Source organism: Bufo gargarizans, chromosome 2 (assembly GCF_014858855.1).
Source record: "Bufo gargarizans isolate SCDJY-AF-19 chromosome 2, ASM1485885v1, whole genome shotgun sequence".
Classification (NCBI taxonomy): domain Eukaryota; kingdom Metazoa; phylum Chordata; class Amphibia; order Anura; family Bufonidae; genus Bufo; species Bufo gargarizans.
The window spans coordinates 380,982,273-381,001,612 of record NC_058081.1 but is presented as its reverse complement, the minus strand read 5'-3'; the positions used below and the strand labels follow the sequence as shown (position 1 = coordinate 381,001,612).

The 19,340-nt window shown below is 41.1% G+C and overlaps 1 protein-coding gene across 1 annotated transcript in view; it reads left to right on the top strand.

Annotated features, from left to right (window-relative positions):
- The window catches only part of ARHGAP26 (Rho GTPase activating protein 26), a 380,080-nt gene that overhangs the window by 182,822 nt on the left and 177,918 nt on the right, over nt 1–19,340 (top strand). Inside the window, exon 18 of the mRNA XM_044277261.1 lies at nt 11,510–11,648. Within this exon, the coding sequence (XP_044133196.1) occupies nt 11,510–11,648 (139 nt within the window). The remainder of the gene's footprint in view (nt 1–11,509; nt 11,649–19,340) is intronic.

The window sequence follows — 19,340 nt, the reverse complement described above, 5'->3', positions numbered from 1 at the left end:
TATGATATTGGTAGCACACAACTCTAGGACATATCTCTGCCTTCAGCATGTCTAGCCCTGTCAATCAAGGGGAGGGGAGAGTGTGCATAGCCCAGGGGGTGTTACAGAGCAGTGCTCCAAATATTCAGCCCCACCTCCCAGTGCTCGAATTGTTCATTTACATATGAATAAAAACGCTGATTTCTCTGCAGCTGTTTAACACACAGACAAAAGAAAGGCATTGTTTTAATCAGCATGATGAGCCCTACCAGGCAGTATGTCTGGTTTAATAGGGTTGAGCCTGGTGACAGAGTTGCTTTAAGGGCCTAAAATATTCCAAGTATACAGAGATATAAAGCACTGTCCATTATTTGGTAAACTGTTGATAATTTTTGTGTTTGTGTGTTTTTTCTTCCCCTTCGTTTGTGCCTAACATCTATTTTGTGTTAGTTAAATGTGAAGGTATCCTGTTAGTGGAGAGTGGATGGTTATCTATATTGATTTACTTGATATCAACGATTCAACACTCTTTCTCTTCAGAATATAACTTGTCATATTTTAGCTGTATTATCATCCTTCTTTTCCAGAATCCCTCAACAGAAGCAGAGTCCTGTAAAATATGCTTTCCTCACTGTACCTCTATTTATCTTCCATTAGGAAGATCTAGAACATTCCCTGCTGGGATCATGTGCTGAAAATACATATAGATGCACCTGCAAGAACACATTTCTATCAAGTCCTACATTTCTTTTTCAGCACATCGAAAGTTTAAATAAGCCTGCACACAATGCAGATTATGCATGTTTTTTTCTATGAGGGATCTTGTGCAGAAAACTGCGACATGCTACAGTACCAGCAAAATATGAACACAAATGAGGAAAAATTTCTGCTCTTACCTGTGCCCCGCTTAATGGCGGCACGGACAATAAACCTGGATTAGGCAAGATCAAAGTCCAAAAAAGTGAAAAAGTTTAGAAGAATGTAATAAACAATCTATATCTCATAGTTGGTACTCACCCACATTGATCCCCAACTGCTGACAATTGACACGGCTCCAGTTTCCACTTGACATGCCAGAAGATGCCTGCTCAGCCAGTTAAATTAAAAATGTATATTATCAATGAAACAAAAAAATCTATTCCATGGGGAAGAAGCTGTAAGTGAACTATACTTCTATTTCCCTCCTGCTTAGTAAAGTTAGTCTGGGACATACAGACATTATTATGGCCACATAAAAAAAACAAAAAAACTTTAGATTTTGAATAATTTCATGTACTGGAAGACATATATGTATGTAGACTCAACCATGAGGTGTAAAGTTGCTAATTCAGTGTGTATTTTCACAGCTTTGATTCCTTGGTGCCACTGTGATAATCAAGACCTAAGCATATTGCTTTAGGTGCTTATGAGATCGCCAAGCAGAAGCCATGTGGATTATCATGGACAAAGTACACTGGGTCTGTGCTGATTGAATCTGCAGATTGTCAGCGGTAGACACAATGACCAAGCTATCCAATATCAGCTGACCTATATCTCAATCACAGTTAAAAGCTGTAGTGCCTCAGTCACAGAGATGTGCATATCTTGCTGTAATTAAATTGATTATCATTGCTCTCAAATTAAATTAACATCTGACTTGTGCATAGATCTGTTTATAGTGAAATTTAGATTTTTGGTGGCTCAGTGAGTTAATTAATTGTCCTGCTATTTTTAATGGAGTGGCATTTTTTTTTTATTGCATCGTATTATGTGATTTTAAAGGGATGTTCTGATAGTTTTGTATTGATTGCTTATCCTGCAACACCCCCACCCCTGCCATTTAGATATTAAAGGCCTATCCTGAAGCTAGGCCATCAATATAAACGGACCAGAAAATACTTTTCAGCTGTTTAAGAATATCTTATATAAAACATGTTTGAGGGGATTACAGAACAGTAATGGGTAAAAGGCTTTGGACTTGATAAATAGTGAGTTCCCTAAAAACAGTTGTCATATATTTAAGTATATTGTGTCATCTATTACGGTTCTGTTACTTTTGCTTAAATGGTAGTTAGACCATGGATTTAAACATTTCATAATTGTATATTGAATAGCTTATACTGTGATCTAATACAAATTCGTGTGACTCCGGATTAAAGTGTCCACGTGCATAGAGATGTCTCTCAGTCAGGCAGTCTCTCCACAGTTATTTCAATGTGTCCGCAAAGGGCTGAAGATAATATATGCCCAATTCAGGTTCCTACCTTATTCCAAGGTTTTACCAGACTGTTCTCCGCTGGGCCGTCCTGCCACGAGCAGCAAGTGTACCGGCCGCTTCGGCGTCTCACGTCACAGATCTCGAGCCGCTGACGTCACAGTATCGCGGGAACAAAGAATTTGGCTGGTATGGATGGTAGGCAATTGTTGGAACCTGTATTCAGCTCCTATGTCCTAGTGGAGTGTTAATAGGATTCCTTGTCGCATGGCCATGCAATGTATTCTCTCAGAATCCAGTGGATTAGGTGGGCGCTTCTTCCAGTCACCAGACGCGTTTCGGGGCGTTCTACACCCCTTCCTCACTGAGGAAGGGGTGTAGAACGCCCCGAAACGCGTCTGGTGACTGGAAGAAGCGCCCACCTAATCCACTGGATTCTGAGAGAATACATTGCATGGCCATGCGACAAGGAATCCTATTAACACTCCACTAGGACATAGGAGCTGAATACAGGTTCCAACAATTGCCTACCATCCATACCAGCCAAATTCTTTGTTCCCGCGATACTGTGACGTCAGCGGCTCGAGATCTGTGACGTGAGACGCCGAAGCGGCCGGTACACTTGCTGCTCGTGGCAGGACGGCCCAGCGGAGAACAGTCTGGTAAAACCTTGGAATAAGGTAGGAACCTGAATTGGGCATATATTATCTTCAGCCCTTTGCGGACACATTGAAATAACTGTGGAGAGACTGCCTGACTGAGAGACATCTCTATGCACGTGGACACTTTAATCCGGAGTCACACGAATTTGTATTGGGACACTACATTTGCGGTCTGCGGTTTCATTGCCACCATATAATCCTAGTTGGTGGCAAGTGTGAATTGTGATTGATTATTATACAAGGTTTGCGCAACTATCACCCGCCAGTGTGTTTTTATACTGGTACCACCTATCATTTTATGTGATTTTATTATATTTGAGTGTTGTTATGAATTATTAAATACTATTTATTCCCCATGGTCCAGATAGTGTGAGTGCTCACTCCTTTCTTTTTCGTCATATTGTTTATCAATTTTTGGGTTCGGGCACCCAAGTTGTGAGTTTGTAGCACCCGCCCGTAATTACCTGAGTGTGAGCCAACCACCAAATTACTCTATTTTTTATACTGTGATCTCCTGTAATTATATTGTGCTAATTGTAGGGGGGGGGGGGGGCTTGGTTGGGGAACCACGATGGGAATGGGCCTCCCTAGCATCGCGGATGAGCCTAGTGGAGCTTGTTCCCATCACGGCTTGCTATTTGCTACCTTCACCCCCCAATGCGGGATGTTTTCATCCATACAACGGGCAGATACAGCGGCGGCCGTGCCCACATCAGAAGCGACGCGGCTGCTGGGGAGGGAGGTAAGTACAATCTTTGTGAGGTGCCTGGGTATTATAGATCTTAGATAACCCCTTTAAGGTCTTCTTAGTGCATATACAGTACTTCTGTGCTAACAATGAAGCAGATAGTTAGAGGGCTGTTGATTTGCTGTTTACTGCACAGAATAATGGAGCTGATATATTCAGTTGCAAGAAAAAGTATGTGAACCCTTTGGAATGATCTGGATTTCTGCACAAATTGGTCATAAAATGTAATCTGATCTTCATCAAGTCACAACAATAGACAATCACAGTCTGCTTAAACTAATAACACACAAAAAATTTAATGTTATCATGTTTTTATTGAACACACCATGTAAACACTCACAGTGCAGGTGGAAAAAGTATGTGAACCCCTAGACTAATGACATCTCCAAGAGCTAATTGGAGTGAGGTGTCAGCCAACTGAAGTCCAATCAATGAGAAGAGATTGAAGGTTTTGGTTGCAGCTGCCCTGCCCTATAAAAAACACACACCAGTTCTGGGTTTGCTTTCCACAAGAAGCATTGCCTGATGTGAATGATGCCTCGCACAAAAGAGTTCTCAGAAGACCTACGATTTAAGAATTGTTGACTTGCATAAAGCTGTAAAGGGTTATAAAAGTATCTCCAAAAGCCTTGCTATTCATCAGTCCATGGTAAGACAAGTGGCCGTTCTGTAAAGATGACTGCAAGAGCACAGCACAGAATGCTCAATGAGGTGAAGAAGAATCCTAGAGTGTCAGCTAAAGACTTAGAAAAGTCTCAGGCATATGCTAACATCCCTGTTAGCGAATCTATGATATGTAAAACACTAAACAAGAATGGATTTCATGGGAGGATACCACAGAGGAAGCCACTGCTGTCCAAAAAAGACATTGCTGCACGTTTACAGTTTGCACAAGAGCACCTGGATGTTCCACAGCAGTATTGGCAAAATATTCTGTGGACACATGAAACCAAAGTTGAGTTGTTTGGAAGAAACACACAACACTGTGTGGAGAAAGAGGCACATCACGTCAACATCAAAACCTCATCCCAACTGTGAAGTATGGTGGTGGGGGCATCATGGTTTGGGGCTGCTTTGCTGCATCAGGGCCTGGATGGATTGCTATCATCGAAGGAAAAATGAATTCCCAAGTTTATCAAGATATAACAATGCCAGGGTTCTCTCTATACAGGAAAGACAGAGAATGCAAGAAGGGGAGAGGGGTGGCCCTGTATGTGAAAGATAGCATAAAATCTAATTTGATACAAGTTAGCGAGAACAATTTAGAGTCAGTTTGGGTTACCTTGCAGCTTGATAATCATAAGGTAACTCATGTAGGTGTGATATATAGACCACCTAGCCAAGTCAAAGAATTAGATGATCTAATAGTTGAGGAAATGGCTAAAATGACATTGAAGGGGGAAGTTATCATTATGGGAGACTTCAATCTTCCTGATGTAAACTGGAAAACCAAAATAGCTAGTTCTGCCAGGAGTACTGATATTCTAAATTCCCTACAGGGATTATCTCTACAGCAAGTAGTTGACTGAGTCACACCACACAAAAACAAAAGTTTTAGTTTTTTTTAAAAACGGACTTTTCTAAAATTAGATTAGTGGTATACGAGTCCCTATCAGATTGGAACAGTTTCATTGGAGTCCAGGAGAAATGGGACTACTTAAAAGTGGCACTATTGAAGACAACAGAAAATTGCATTAGGCTTGTCAGTAAAAGCAAAAAAAAAAGGAAGAGACCACTGTGGTACTCAGCAGAAGTGGCCAAATCATTAAACAAAAAGATAGCATTTAGGAATTATAAAAAAAAAAAACAACAAAAAAAAACGGGGATGACAGGCAAATTTATAAGATTAGGCAGAGAGAGGCCAAACAAGTTATAAGAGCTTCTAAAGCACAGGCAGAAGAGAAATTAGCTCAGTCAGGGGAAAAAAGGCAATAAGGCATTCTTCAGATACGTAAATTAAAAAAAGGAAACTAAAACAAGGAATTACCAAATTAAAAACAAAAGAAGGAAGGTACAGTGCTGCCCATAATTCATACCCCTGGCAAATTTTGACTTAGTTACTTTTATTAAACCAGCAAGTAATTTTTGGACGGGAAATGACATAGGTGTCTATCAAAAGTTATTAAGACGATGTACAAGAGGCATTATTGTGGGAAAAAAAACAAAACATTTATCAGCTTTTATTTACATTTGAGCAAAAAATACAAGATGTTCCGCACTGTGGAAAATCTCATGGGATGTGGTCGGAAGCCAAAAGTGACACCTGTGCTGGCCAGGAGGATAGTTAGTTAGAGAGGTGAAAAAGAATCCAAGGATTACCACCAAGGCCATCCTGGTGAATCTGGGCTCTGCTGGTGGCAACGTCTGAAGGCAGACAATCCAACAGACACTGCACAGTGCTGGGTTCCGCTGATGCAGACCAAGGAGGACGCCACTTCTCCAGATAAGGCACACAAAAGCTTGCTTGGCCTTTGCAAAAGGTCATCTGGACAAAGAAGTCTTCTGGTTTTCTGTGTTATGGTCAGATGAAACAAAAATTGAATTGTTTGGTCACAATGATGTTTCCTCTATTTGGCATAAAAAAGGAGAAGCCTTCAACCCAAAGAACACCATCCCCACTGTCAAACACCCCCTAATGCTTTGGGGGTGTTTTTCAGCCAATGGACCAGGGAACCTAATCACAGTAAACGGCACCATGAAGAAAGAGCAATACATGAGGATTCTCAACGACAACATCAGTCACTCTGCAGAGAAACTTGGCCTTGGGCACCAGTGGACATTTCAGCATGACAATGACCCAAAACACACAGCAAAAGTGGCGAAGAAATGGTTAGCAGACAACGTTAACGTTTTGGAGAGGCCCAGCCAGAGTCCAGACTTGAATCCAATTGAGAATCTGTGGAGGGAGCTAAAGATCAGGGTGATGGCAAGAAGACCCTCCAACCTGAAATATTTGGAGCTCATTGTTAAAGATGAATGGGCAAAAATTCCTGTGGAGACATGCAAAAAGCTGGCCTGCAATTATAGGAAGCTTTTGATTGCTGTAATAGCCAATAAAGGCTTTTTTATTGATTTATTGAGAAGGGTATAAATAATTTTGGACTTAACACTTTTTGCTCAAATGTAAATAAAAGCTGAGAAATGTTTTTATTTTCCACAATAATGCCTCTTGTACATTGTTTTATTATCTTTTGGGAGACACCTATGTAATTTCCCGTCAAAAAATAACTTGCTGGTTGAATAAAAGTAACTTTAAGTCAATTTGCCAGGGGTATGAATAATTATGGGCATCACTGTATATGGAAGAAGATAAAGAACTAGCTGACTGCCTCAATGAATACTTCTGTTCAGCTTTTACAAAGAAAAATGAAGGAAAAGGACTTCAGTTGGGAAAGAAGACTAATCTTTTGATGCACGTGTCTTTACAGAGGAAGAAGTCAGCTGTCTAAAATTAATACAAATAAGTCACAGGGGCCTGATGGGATACACCCAAAGCTATTAAAAGATCTCAGCGGTGAACAAGCAAAACCATTAACAGATTTATTTAACCAATCACTGGCAACAGGAGTCATCCCAGAAGATTGGGAATTAGCAAATGTTGTACCCATTCCCAAGAAAGGTAGTAGGGAGGAATCTGGCAACTATAGGCCAGTAAGCTTGACATCAATAGTGGGGAAATTAATGGAAACCATACTTAAGGAGAGGATTCTGGAACATCTAAAATCCGATGGATTGAAAGATGAAAAACGGCATGGGTTTACTTCAGGGAGATCATGTCAAACTAATCTTATTGATTTTTTTTATTGGGTGACTAAAATAATAGATGGAGGAGGTGCAGTAGACATCGCTTATCTAGACTTTAGTAAGGCTTTTGATACTGTCCCACAGATCCTCAGGGATCTGTTCTGGGACCCATATTATTTAATATCTTTATCAGTGAAATTGCAGAAGGCCTCGATGGTAAGGTGTCTTTCTGCTGATGACACAAAGATTTGTAACAGGGTTGATGTTCCTGGAGGGATACACCAAATGAAAAAGGATTTAGGAAAACTAGAGGAATGGTCAAAAATCTGGCAACTAAAATTTAATGTTGATAAGTGCAAGATAATGCACCTGGGGCGTAAAAAACCCAAGAGCAGAATATAAAATCAGTGATACAGTCCTAACCTCAGTATCTGAGGAAAGGGATTTAGGGGTCATTATTTCAGAAGACTTAAAGGTAGGCAGACAATGTCATAGAGCAGCAGGAAATGCTAGCAGAATACCAGTAGAAAGAGGGAGGTGCTCATGCCGCTCTACAGAGCACTAGTGAGACCTCATTTGGAGTATTGTGCTCAGTATATTGATACTTTGGAGAGAGTTCAGAGAAGAGCTACTAAACTGGTATATGGATTGCAGGATAAAACTTACCAGGAAAGATTAAAGGACCTTAACATGTATAGCTTGGAAGAAAGACGAGACAGAGGGGATATGATAGAAACTTTTAAATACATAAAGGGAATCAACAAGGTAAAAGAGGAGAGAATATTTAAAAGAAGAAAAACTGCTACAATAGGACATAGTTTTAAATTAGAGGGACAAAGGTTTAAAATTAATATCAGGAAGTATTACTTTACTGAGAGAGTAGTGGATGCATGGAATAGCCTTCCTGCAGAAGTGATAGCTGCAAATACAGTGAAGGAGTTTAAGCATGCATGGGATAGGCATAAGGCCATCCTTTATATAAGATAGGGCCAGGGGCCATCTATAGTATTCAGTATATTGGGCAGACTAGATGGGCCAAATGGTTCTTATCTGCCGACACATTCTATGTTTCTAAGGCCATCTGTCCACCAGCTGAAGCTCAACAGAAGATGGATGTTGCAACAGGACAACGACCTAAAGCATAGAAGTAAATCAACAGAATGGCTTAAACAGAAGAAAATACGCCTTCTGGAGTGGCCCAGTCAGAGTCCTGACCTCAACCCGATTGAGATGCTGTGGCATGACCTCAAGGAAGCGATTCGTACCAAACATCCCAAGAATATTGCTGAACTGAAACAGTTCTGTAAAGAGGATGGTCAAGAATTACTCCTGACCGTTGTGCACGTCTGATCTGCAACTACAGGAAACGTTTGGTTGAAGTTATTTCTGCCAAAGGAGGTTCAACCAGTTAATAAATTAAAGGGTTCACATACTTTTCCAGCTGCACCTGAATGTTTACATGGTGTGTTCAATAAAAACATGGTAACATTTAATTCTTTGTGTGTTATTAGTTTAAGCAGACTGTGATTGTCTATTGTTGTGACTTAGACGAAGATCAGATCACATTTTATGACCAATTTGTGCAGAAATCCATATCATTCCACAACTGTTCACATACTTTTTTCTTGCAACTGTATGTCTTATTTGTCATCTGTTTTACCTTTCTCCTTAGAAATATATTTTCCCGCCAACAAATTGCATAACTTTTTTTTTGTTGATTCCCTAGATGTGGATATTATTTTCCTTACACAAAAGTATGTCATAAAAACAGACGGATTTACTTTTACCTAATATGGCGCTAATATTAAATAACTTGGAGGTTTTAAAACCCAAAAGACTGCACTTTTTTGGAATACACACAAGGGATCATTTTTGTGAACATTGCTAAGACAATTATAGATTCAGACGGCAGCTGTAAGCAGGTGCTTGAACGGTTTTCCCCGAGTTCCTAATTAAAACTTAAAGGGTTTGTCCAAGTTTTACTGTTCGCGTGTAGCTACGTGCCAGAAGTCAGCACCAGAACTACACAGCACCATGAACCTTATAGTGGAGGGAGCTTGTAACTTTTACAATAGGCCATCATTTATTAAAGACTGGACAACCCCTTCCTAACGGGTGCCCACTGTTTTAAACAGCAGGCACAGGGGACTAATGTCCATGAGCGGCGGCAATACTATAATTTAACCTTTCAGATACCATAATCAGACGTGCAAAAACCCAGAAGGTCGCTTCCAGGTGTGCTCCGGTTCCCCCTTTTCGAAGATTGTTGTGGCCAAAAGTAGTGTGCAGCATCTTCTGTCCTCCTAAATGAACAGAAGCTGCTGCACATTAGTTCCTATGGAGCCCCTGCTTGTGGGGTCATTTATTAAGACCGTCGTTTTAGACATAACCCTGAGCTGGTGCTTGATGTGCCCAAGTTATTCGCCAGCCTCTACATAACTTAGCCGCGTCCACCGCCAGCCTAAATCTATGCTGACTCCTGTGCTGGCGTGGATTTAGATCCTTTTCTACGCTTAAAACAGTCGTAGAAAATTATAAATGAGATGGCCTGCCATGCACCCTTCCTTGTCCACATAATCCGGCGTACGTTGAATTAATGGGGAAGAAGTCGCAGTCAAGTAAAAAAAATATATATATAAAAATTTACATCGCCCACCTTTCCTCACAATGTAAACAATATGTGAACAATAAAAAAAGGACAGATGGCCACGCAAAAAATGAGTCCCCACACAGCTCTCTACACATAACTACAAAAAAGTTATAAGGGTCAGAATATTGTGATGAAAATTTTTTTTTTTTTTTTTTTTTCAAGGATTTTTTCCCCTGTATTAAAATGCAAAAAAAATATATGTATGTGGTATCGCCATAATCGTACTGACCTGTAGAATGAAAGCAACAGGACAGTTTTTCCATAGAGGGAAGCCAATGAAAACAAAACCCATAAAACTATTGCGGAATTGATATTTTTTTTTCCCAATTTCACCCCATCAGAAAGTGCAACTTGTCCCACAAAAAACAAGCCCTCATACAGCTATGTGAATGCAAAAATAAAAAAGTTATGGCCCTGGAAAGGCAGGGAGTGGAAAACAACAAACTCTCCGGGGCTGAAAGGGTTAATGTAATATACATTAGGTAGAATTTACTCATACAGACTATATTCACACGAGGGGGATGGGATTTTTTATTTCAGCATAAAAGAAGGGGCAAACGCATGGCTAACAGCTGAGGTGAAACTACGACTCCCAGCATGCTCCATTCATTTCTATGGAGTTCTGAGAACAGCCAAGCAAGTGTGCACCTTGGGAGTCGTAGACTTACCACAGCTGGAGTTCCGGAGGGTAGCCATCACAGCACTAGGCTATGTTTGTGAACGAACACATTGTGTAAAAGGCCCTAAAGACTGGACTGTAATAATTTCTTTTATGTATGTTTTCCTTTTTTACTTGCACGTACCCGTGACACCAGAGTGAAAATGTACATGGTTTACATTGGTATCTGCATTAAAGGGAACTGAAACAATGTGTTTGTATAGAAAAGTAACTCTCTTCATGATTAGACCATTTTATGTAATGAAAATGTAAATAGTTTTTATTGTAAGGCTACTTTCACACTAGCGTTCGTCGGTCCGCTCGTGAGCTCCGTTTGAAGGAGCTCACGAGCGGACCCGAACGCAGCCGTCCAGCCCTGATGCAGTCTGAATGGAGCGGATCCGCTCAGACTGCATCAGTCTGGCGGCGTTCAGCCTCCGCTCCGCTCGCCTCCGCACGGACAGGCGGACAGCTGAACGCTGCTTGCAGCGTTCGGGTGTGCGCCTGGCCGTGCGGATCCGTGCGGATCCGTCCAGACTTACAATGTAAGTCAATGGGGACGGATCCGTTTGAAGATGCCACAATATGGCTCAATCTTCAGGCGGATCCGTCCCCCATTGACTTTACATTGAAAGTCTGGACGGATCCGTACGAGGCTATTTTCACACTTAGCTGTTATATGCTAAAATAATGCAGACGGATCCGTTCTGAACGGAGCCTCCGTCTGCATTATTATGATCGGATCCGTTCAGAACGGATCCGATCGAACGCTAGTGTGAAAGTAGCCTTAGTTGTTTGCTGGAGCATACTTTTTCTGCCATTTTGCCCCCTGTTTTATAACCAGTTGACCTTCTGAATTTCATTTTATTTATAGATGTTTTCCACAGTGCCAGAGATGCCACAGACAAACTCTCAGTTGCATTTGTCTCGTAAAAGGAGCACTGACTCAAAGCCGCCTTCCTGCAGTGAGAGACCCCTAACGCTTTTCCACACAGCACATTCTACAGAGAAAGGTGGGTGTGCCACAGCCCCCATGTAAAATATTGTGAATGTATATTTGTATCTGTAATATATTCTGTTATGTAGGAGCGCCTCTGGTTTTGGTGGGCACAGCTGCCAGATAGCTCACCATTTTCCTGCTCCCTTGTCAGTAGTCCATGCCCACCAGTGTCCTCATCTGTCTCCTTGGCGGGTAGGGTCATTGGAGCACATAGCCCAGGGGTGCCTGTTACTCCTGTTGATTTTTAAAGGGCCAGCTAATGCAGACATACTTTGCTCCCAGCATACATGTGCAGCGGAGTTCCAGAAACAATTGAATGGTGCCATTAGAAAGTGCAGCTTATCCTGCAAAAAAAGAAGCCCTCAAACAGCTATGTGAACAGAACATGTATTTGTGGCTCTTGGAAGCAGGGAGTGAAAAGCAAAAACGGAAAATCTTCCGGTAATGAAATCCTCTTGAATCCTCTAAAGTAGAATCTGTCATTGTGATAGATGTAAAAACAAAAGCTCCAATGGAACCAAGACTTAATACAGTGCAATGATCCCTGAGAAACAAGCTAGGACACAATAGTGGGAATGAATGTTCCACAACAAAATGTAAGAAGAAAAGAAACACAGTATAACATTGACCTCTTAGTGAAAACCAATATGCATTTGTTTAGCCGTCATTAGCGAGCCTTAGACTAAGCCACCGGAAAAAGGTAGTGGCCTAGCCTAAGCGATGCACAGGTCTTCCGTACAGCAATGAGCAGGACCTTGGTTGTCACATGACAGCAGAGCTCCTGCTTTAATGGCTCAAACCAGCAGAAGTGCTAATCCAGGCCGTTTAACCCCATAGATGCCGCGGTCAGTAGCAACTGTGGCATGTAAGCAGTTCAGAGGGAATGAGCTCCCTCTGTTAGGCATAGTCACCCCTGAAAATTAGATTGTGAGGTGCTGATGTCCAAGCATTGCAGCTGGCCCCTTGGCACATCCTTATGGTACTGTCAGTATTAGGCCTCATGCACACGACCGTTGTGTGCATCCGTGGCCGTTGTGCCGTTTTCCATTTTTTTTCGCGGACCCATTGACTTTCAATGGGTCCATGGGAAAATCGGAAAAAATGCAACGTTTTGCAGCCGAGACCGTGATCCGTGTATCCTGTCCGTCAAGAAAATATGACCTGTCCTATTTTTTTGACGGTCAGCGGTTCACGGACCCATTCAAATCAATGGGTCCGTGAAAGAACACGGATGCACACAAGATTGGCATCCGTGTCCGTGATCCGTGGCCGTAGGTTACTTTCATATAGACGGATCCGAAGATCAGTCTGCATAAAAGCTTTTTCAGAACTGAGTTTTCACTTCGTGAAAACTCAGATCCGACAGTATATTCTAACACAGAGGTGTTCCCATAGTGATGGGGACGCTTCCCGTTAGAATATACTAAAAGAACTGTGTACATGACTGCCCCCTGCTGCCTGGCAGACCCCCCCCCTGTAGTTAACACATTGGTGGCCAGTGCGGCCACCCCCCCCTCCCTCCCCTGTAGTTAACTAATTGGTAGCCAGCCCCCCCTCCCTCCCCTGTAGTTAACTCGTTGGTAGCCAGCCCCCCCTCCCTCCCCTGTAGGGATCCATCCCCATTGACTTGCATTGTAATTCAGGACGGATCCGTTTGGCTCCGCACGGCCAGGACTTTTTTTTTCATGTCCGTGGATCCTCCAAAAATCAAAGAAGACCCACGGACGAAAAAACTATCACGTACCTACGGACCCCGTTTTTGCAGACCGTGAAAAAATACTGTTGTGTGCATGAGGCCTTATACTGACAGAATAATACACTGTACTGCAAACCACACTATACAATTATTCCACACAGTGAATGCAGTAAAAAAAAAAAGGCCAAATAGTTTTTTTTTTTTTGCTTTTACACCACAAAAAATGAATAAAAAGCGATCAAAAAGTGTTATGTATCCCAAAATGATACCAATGAAAAGTACAAGTTGTTTTGCAAAAATCAAGCCTTCACACAGCTCCATAAAAATAAGACTAAAAAAGTTAGGATGCTGCGATGCAAAAACATATTTTTTTTTTTGTGTAAAATTTGTAAAACGGAAAAAAACTAACTATATTTACGTAACCATACTGAGCCACAGAATAAAGTTAGTGTTATTAACACAAAAAAATGAACTCCACGAAATTTACAATGTAAAAACTGAGTGACAGCATTGCTGTTTTTTTCCAGGTTCTCCTCAGAAAAAGTTAATAAAAGTTAATCTGTAAGTTATGTGGACCCCAAAATGGTGGCATTAAAAAAACTGGTCCTGCAAAAAAAGGTCCTCATACAGCTACATTGGCAGAAAAATATAAAGGTGTTGTAGCACTTAAAATTCAACAATGAAAATAAAATTTACAAAAATTGCTTGGTCACTAAGGGGTTAATATTCTGTCAAACTAGTGAGACCCCAGGATCAGGCTCATCTTCCACATATAAAAGTCCATACATCCCTCGCAATCTGTTCAGGTATCTAGCATCCAGCCAGTCAGATGTCTCCTGTGGGGTCTGGAAAAATCTGAGTTCTGTTGCCGTCTTGAATTCATAGCCTTGTTGGATATAGATTGGAATATTTTATACCCAGATTTCTGAGATGGACACAGACTTGAACAAATTGCCTGCTGTAAAATACAGATAGAGTCTGGAATTTTCATATATGATTTCCCCTTTTCTCCTGAGCTACTGCAAGAACCGCATCCTGGTCCCTATAGTTCAGGGGTTTCATGAAGAACGGGTTCGGGGGAGCCCCCGGACGCCGAGGTGTAGTAGGTATCCTATTTGTCCGCTCTATTATGAAGCACCAGTAGAGGTTAGGTGGGGCAATGACATCCTGAACTAAAGATTCAAACAGTGTTACATCTATTCCAATTCTCTGCATCTTCCGCCCTCGCCTTCAGGGCCTTTACTTTATGTTGCTATGCCTGAATAATCTCCACAGAATCACAGTGCACAGAATCCTCCACATCTCCCAACCTGTGTACCACCTCCACTGTGTGGTCCTTCATGTTTCCATTAACATGTCTAAGTTTATGTCTGTTTGCAAATGAATGATCTTGGCCATTATAGAAGCTTAACAAGTCGCAATGGGACATATACCTGACTAATTTCCTCCACAAACAAGAGTTTATGACAAGGACCATGCAGTAGATATTGTCTTAGAAACATTCAGAAGTGTGATGGCAAAGGGTTAATATCCACACCTAGTTGCACATTTAGTGGGGCAGGAAAGCAGATAATAAGACAGGATTTCCGTTTAGTCCCTGGAAAGCAGGCCACTGCCAATCTCCCTAATAATACACTCGGTGTAAGTGACTAACTCCTGCAGATCCAAGGCACGACCCACTCATCCTTCCAAACTTGATATAGTAGCTTCAGTGATAAATCTCCAAATGAGCAGACAGTTTAAAGAAAGAGATAAGGAGCACAGTCACGAATTTCCACATAAAGACTCATACACAAGAGGTTAGGAGCAGTACATCTCCATAAGGGCAGAAGCAGTCAAAGTTTCAGATGTCAGAACAGGAGAGCAGTGCTTCACCTTGAGCTTACTCAAAACATGTGCTCAAGATGGCTGCTAACTTCCTTCCCCAGCGTCACTCTCACTGCACCCAAGATGGTCCACTTTTCACGTCCAGATGTATAAGGAAGGGCTGTATGAGAAAATCTTTGCAATAAGAAGAATCCCTGACTAGAATGCTTCACCCTCCTTTAGAAGGCTCACAAACTTACACATGTGGTGGTCTTGTCCTGTTTTAACCCCATTTTGGTCTGAAGTCTTGAAAATGTCCAACCAAATCTGCTCTATGACCTCAGATCCCACTTTACCCTCCATCTTTCTAAACATTAGATTAGAAAATATCGCCCCTGGGAATAGGACTCTCTTTCAACATCTCATGGCCGCAGCCAAATCCTTAATACCACAACAATGGAACCAACCGATAGCCCCTAATATAGCTCAATGGTTACAAAAAGTCAACTTCATCTCATACATTATATCAGAACACAGCTCTGCTGTTGGCTTGGCGCTTCTATCTAGTTAAAGCTCGATAGTTAAACCACCAAATATGATATGATGGGCACTGTTCTGCTCACCTCTCATATATAGACATTGCGTCTTCACATTACCTATTGGCTTTGAGGTCAGGTGATCCATGGGCCGCTCTGCCCAAGTGAACTTGCTTTGCCTGTTGCACTATATTTGATCATCATACTCATTGACGCTGTAACACCCTTCTTAGACTACGCTGTAACCCTACTTCTTTGACTATGTATCGTATATCTTAAGTGTTTATACGTTTTCCTTATTTCTGTAATTGTAACGGACTAAATTATAAAATCAATAAAAAGAAAATTAAAAAGAAAAAAGAAGGCTCACAAAAGAGGATAGGTTACAGATACACAAGTCCCAACTCGGCCAGAAGAAAGTTCTTACAAAAGTAATGTGGGAAAGGAGCCTGGAATTTCTCAAAAGCACACCAGGTGGTGTTCACAGGAGTAACCCACTAATGCCCCTTAGACAATTAAACAGAAGAAGGATACTTAGGATAACACCAGGATGCCACATGAGTTCAGCTCCAATGCATTTTTACTCCATGCTAGTTAGGCCATCTTCCTTTAGGCACTTTCCTTTCACAGGGCAGGTTCCTGAGCAATAACTTTTCTAGCTTGCTAGTTTCACAGGTTTCAAATTTTCGTCTGCTCTCCTGTGCCCAAGTTCTGCCTGACTACTGGATTTTTACTCTTTGCTGCCAGCTCTGACCTTTAGCCTGATCAGATTGAACATACTCTGCCTTCCCTGAACACTGCTTTTTTTTTCTTGACTACAGTTTTGCCTGTGGATCTGCAGTTGCTTGAACAGAGCCTACTTCAAGAAGTAGCAACCTAGCCAATCCCTTGCAGTTGTGTCCAGATCCCTGTACAAGGGTTAAAGGATAAAGACCGGGTAGGGGGGCTTCTTAGATAACTCCCTTAGGAGTAGTCCAATATCAAACCTGGTCAAGTGACACAGTGGCTTCACATCCAAAGGGAGCTGACAATAAATATTTCAGTTTATCAATCTTGTTTAAATCAATTGAAAAATGTATTATCAGCTATTTAAAAAAATGAATTCTAAGAGTAACATTTTTTTTTTTGTGTTTGTGTGTGCTTTGGTTGAGTAGCACATGTGAAAAAATCCTAAACTTAATGTCCGCTTAAGCCATCTGTTTAACATACAGTTGCAAGAAAAAGTATATGAACCCTTTGGAATGATATGGATTTCTGCACCTTCATCTAAGTCACAGCAATAGACAATCACAGTCTGCTTAAACTAATAACACACAAAGAATTAAATGTTACCATGTTTTTATTGCACACCATGTAAAAATTCACAGTGCAGGTGGAAAAAGTATGTGAACCCTTGGATTTAATAACTGGTTGAACCTCCTTTGGCAGCAATAACTTCAACCAAACGTTTCCTGTAGTTGCAGATCAGACGTGCACAACGGTCAGAAGTAATTCTTGACCATTCCTCTGTTTCAGTTCAGCAATATTCTTGGGATGTCTGGTGTGAATCGCTTTCTTGAGGTCATGCCACAGCATCTCAATTGGGTTGAGGTCAGGACTCTGACTGGGCCACTCCAGAAGGCATATTTTCTTCTGTTTATGCCATTCTGTTGTTGATTTACTTCTATGCTTTGGGTCGTTGTCCTTTTGCAACATATATCTTCTGTTGAGCTTCAGCTTGTGGGCAGATGGCCTTAAGTTCTCCTGCAAAATGTCTTGATAAACTTGGGAATTCATTTTTCCTTCGATGATGGCAACCTGTCCAGACCCTGACGCAGCAAAGCAGCCCCAAACCATGATGCCCCAACCACCATACTTCACAGTTGAGATGAGGTTTGATGTTGGTGTGCTGTGCCTCTTTTTCTCCACACATAGTGTTGTGTGTTTCTTCCAAACAACTCAACTTTGGTTTCATCTGTCCACAGAATATTTTGCCAGTACTGCTATGGAACATCCAGGTGCTCTTGTGCAAACTGTAAACATGCAGCAATGTTTTTTTTGTACAGCAGTGGCATCCTCTGTGGTATCCTCCTATGAAATCCATTCTTGTTTAGTGTTTTAAGTATCGTTGATTCGCTAACAGGGATGTTGGCAAATACCAGAGACTTTTGTAAGTCTTTAGCTGACACTCTAGGATTCTTCTTCACCTCATTGAGCTGTCTGTGCTGTGCCTTTGCAGTCATCTTTACAGGACGGACACTCCTAGGGAGAGTAACAGCAGTGCTGAACTTTCTCCATTTATAGACTATTTGTCTTACCATGGACTGATGAACAGCAAGGCTTTTGGAGATACTTTTATAACCCTTTTCAGCTTTATGTAAGTGAACAAGAGAGCTCTTTTGTGTGAGGCATCATTAACATCAGGCAATGCTTCTTGTGAAAAGCAAACCCCGGACTGGTGTTTTTTTTTTTTTTTTATAGGGCAGGGCAGCTGTAACCAACACCTCCAATCTCCTCTCATTGATTGGACTCCAGTTGGCTGACACCTCACTCCAATTAGCTTTTTAAGATGACATTAGTCTAGGGGTTCACACACTTTTTCCACCTGCACTGTGAATGTTTAAAAGGTGTTCAATAAAAACATGGTGGCATTTAATTCTTTGTGTGTTGATAGTTTAAGCAGACTGTGATTGTCTATTGTTGTGATTTAGATGACGATCAGATAACATTTTATGACCAATTTGTGCAGAAATCCATATCATTCCAAAGGGTTCACATACTTTCTCTTTCAACTGTATATGTTGGAGAGAGAAAAAAGGATGCAAAAGAGTAGCACACCATGCTTTTCTAAGAGTCTGGTAAAAAAAAAAAATTAAACCGTAAAGTGTACATTTTTCTTTACACTGGAACTCAATGGTGAACGGAAGCCACTGTATTGCATCAGTGTGAGGCATCCATTAACGTACATGTTTTTGTATTGGCAAAATTTGGTGCATCTTCTACACTTTTTCCTGACTGTTCGAAAAGAGAGTGGGACTTAACAGAAAGAGGCGCAGCCTCCAAGTTGGCCAACCAATAGTTGGTAAAGAAAAGACAGCGAAAAGTGTCTATCTCTTCATCACATTTATCAACCAGCTTGTGCCACTGTGATAAATCTGGTGACAGTCTAGACAGCCTGTCTACTCATAAACCATCTTTAGGATTACTAAATCTGGATCACTGTATACAATTCCATTAAGATCTTTTGTTCAAGTATATCTAATGGGGTGATCATTTTATAAATATTTAGGAAATAACTTTAGTTCTTTCAAACCCAAAACATGAACTTTTCGTAATCATAATTTTTGACATTGTCTGACACATACAGTAAGAAACTTTTTAAAATAACATTGACCCTTTTAAAGAGGTTGTCTCATTTTCCCAAATTGCATTTATCATGTAGAGAAAGTTAATTGCTCCCTTTGCTGGCTGTATCCATTTTTCCATTGCATTATACACTTCTTGTTTCCATGGGTTACTACCACACTATAGGAAAAAAGGCTGGCCTATGTATACATTTGTGGTCCCGACCACCAGAGAGGCCAGCACGATTTGCTATAGTGTGAAAGCAAAGAGTGTTATAGAATAGTAAGAACATTTATTTTACTGCCTGCTCTTCTTCAATGAGTGTTTCTTCTTGCTTTATAAT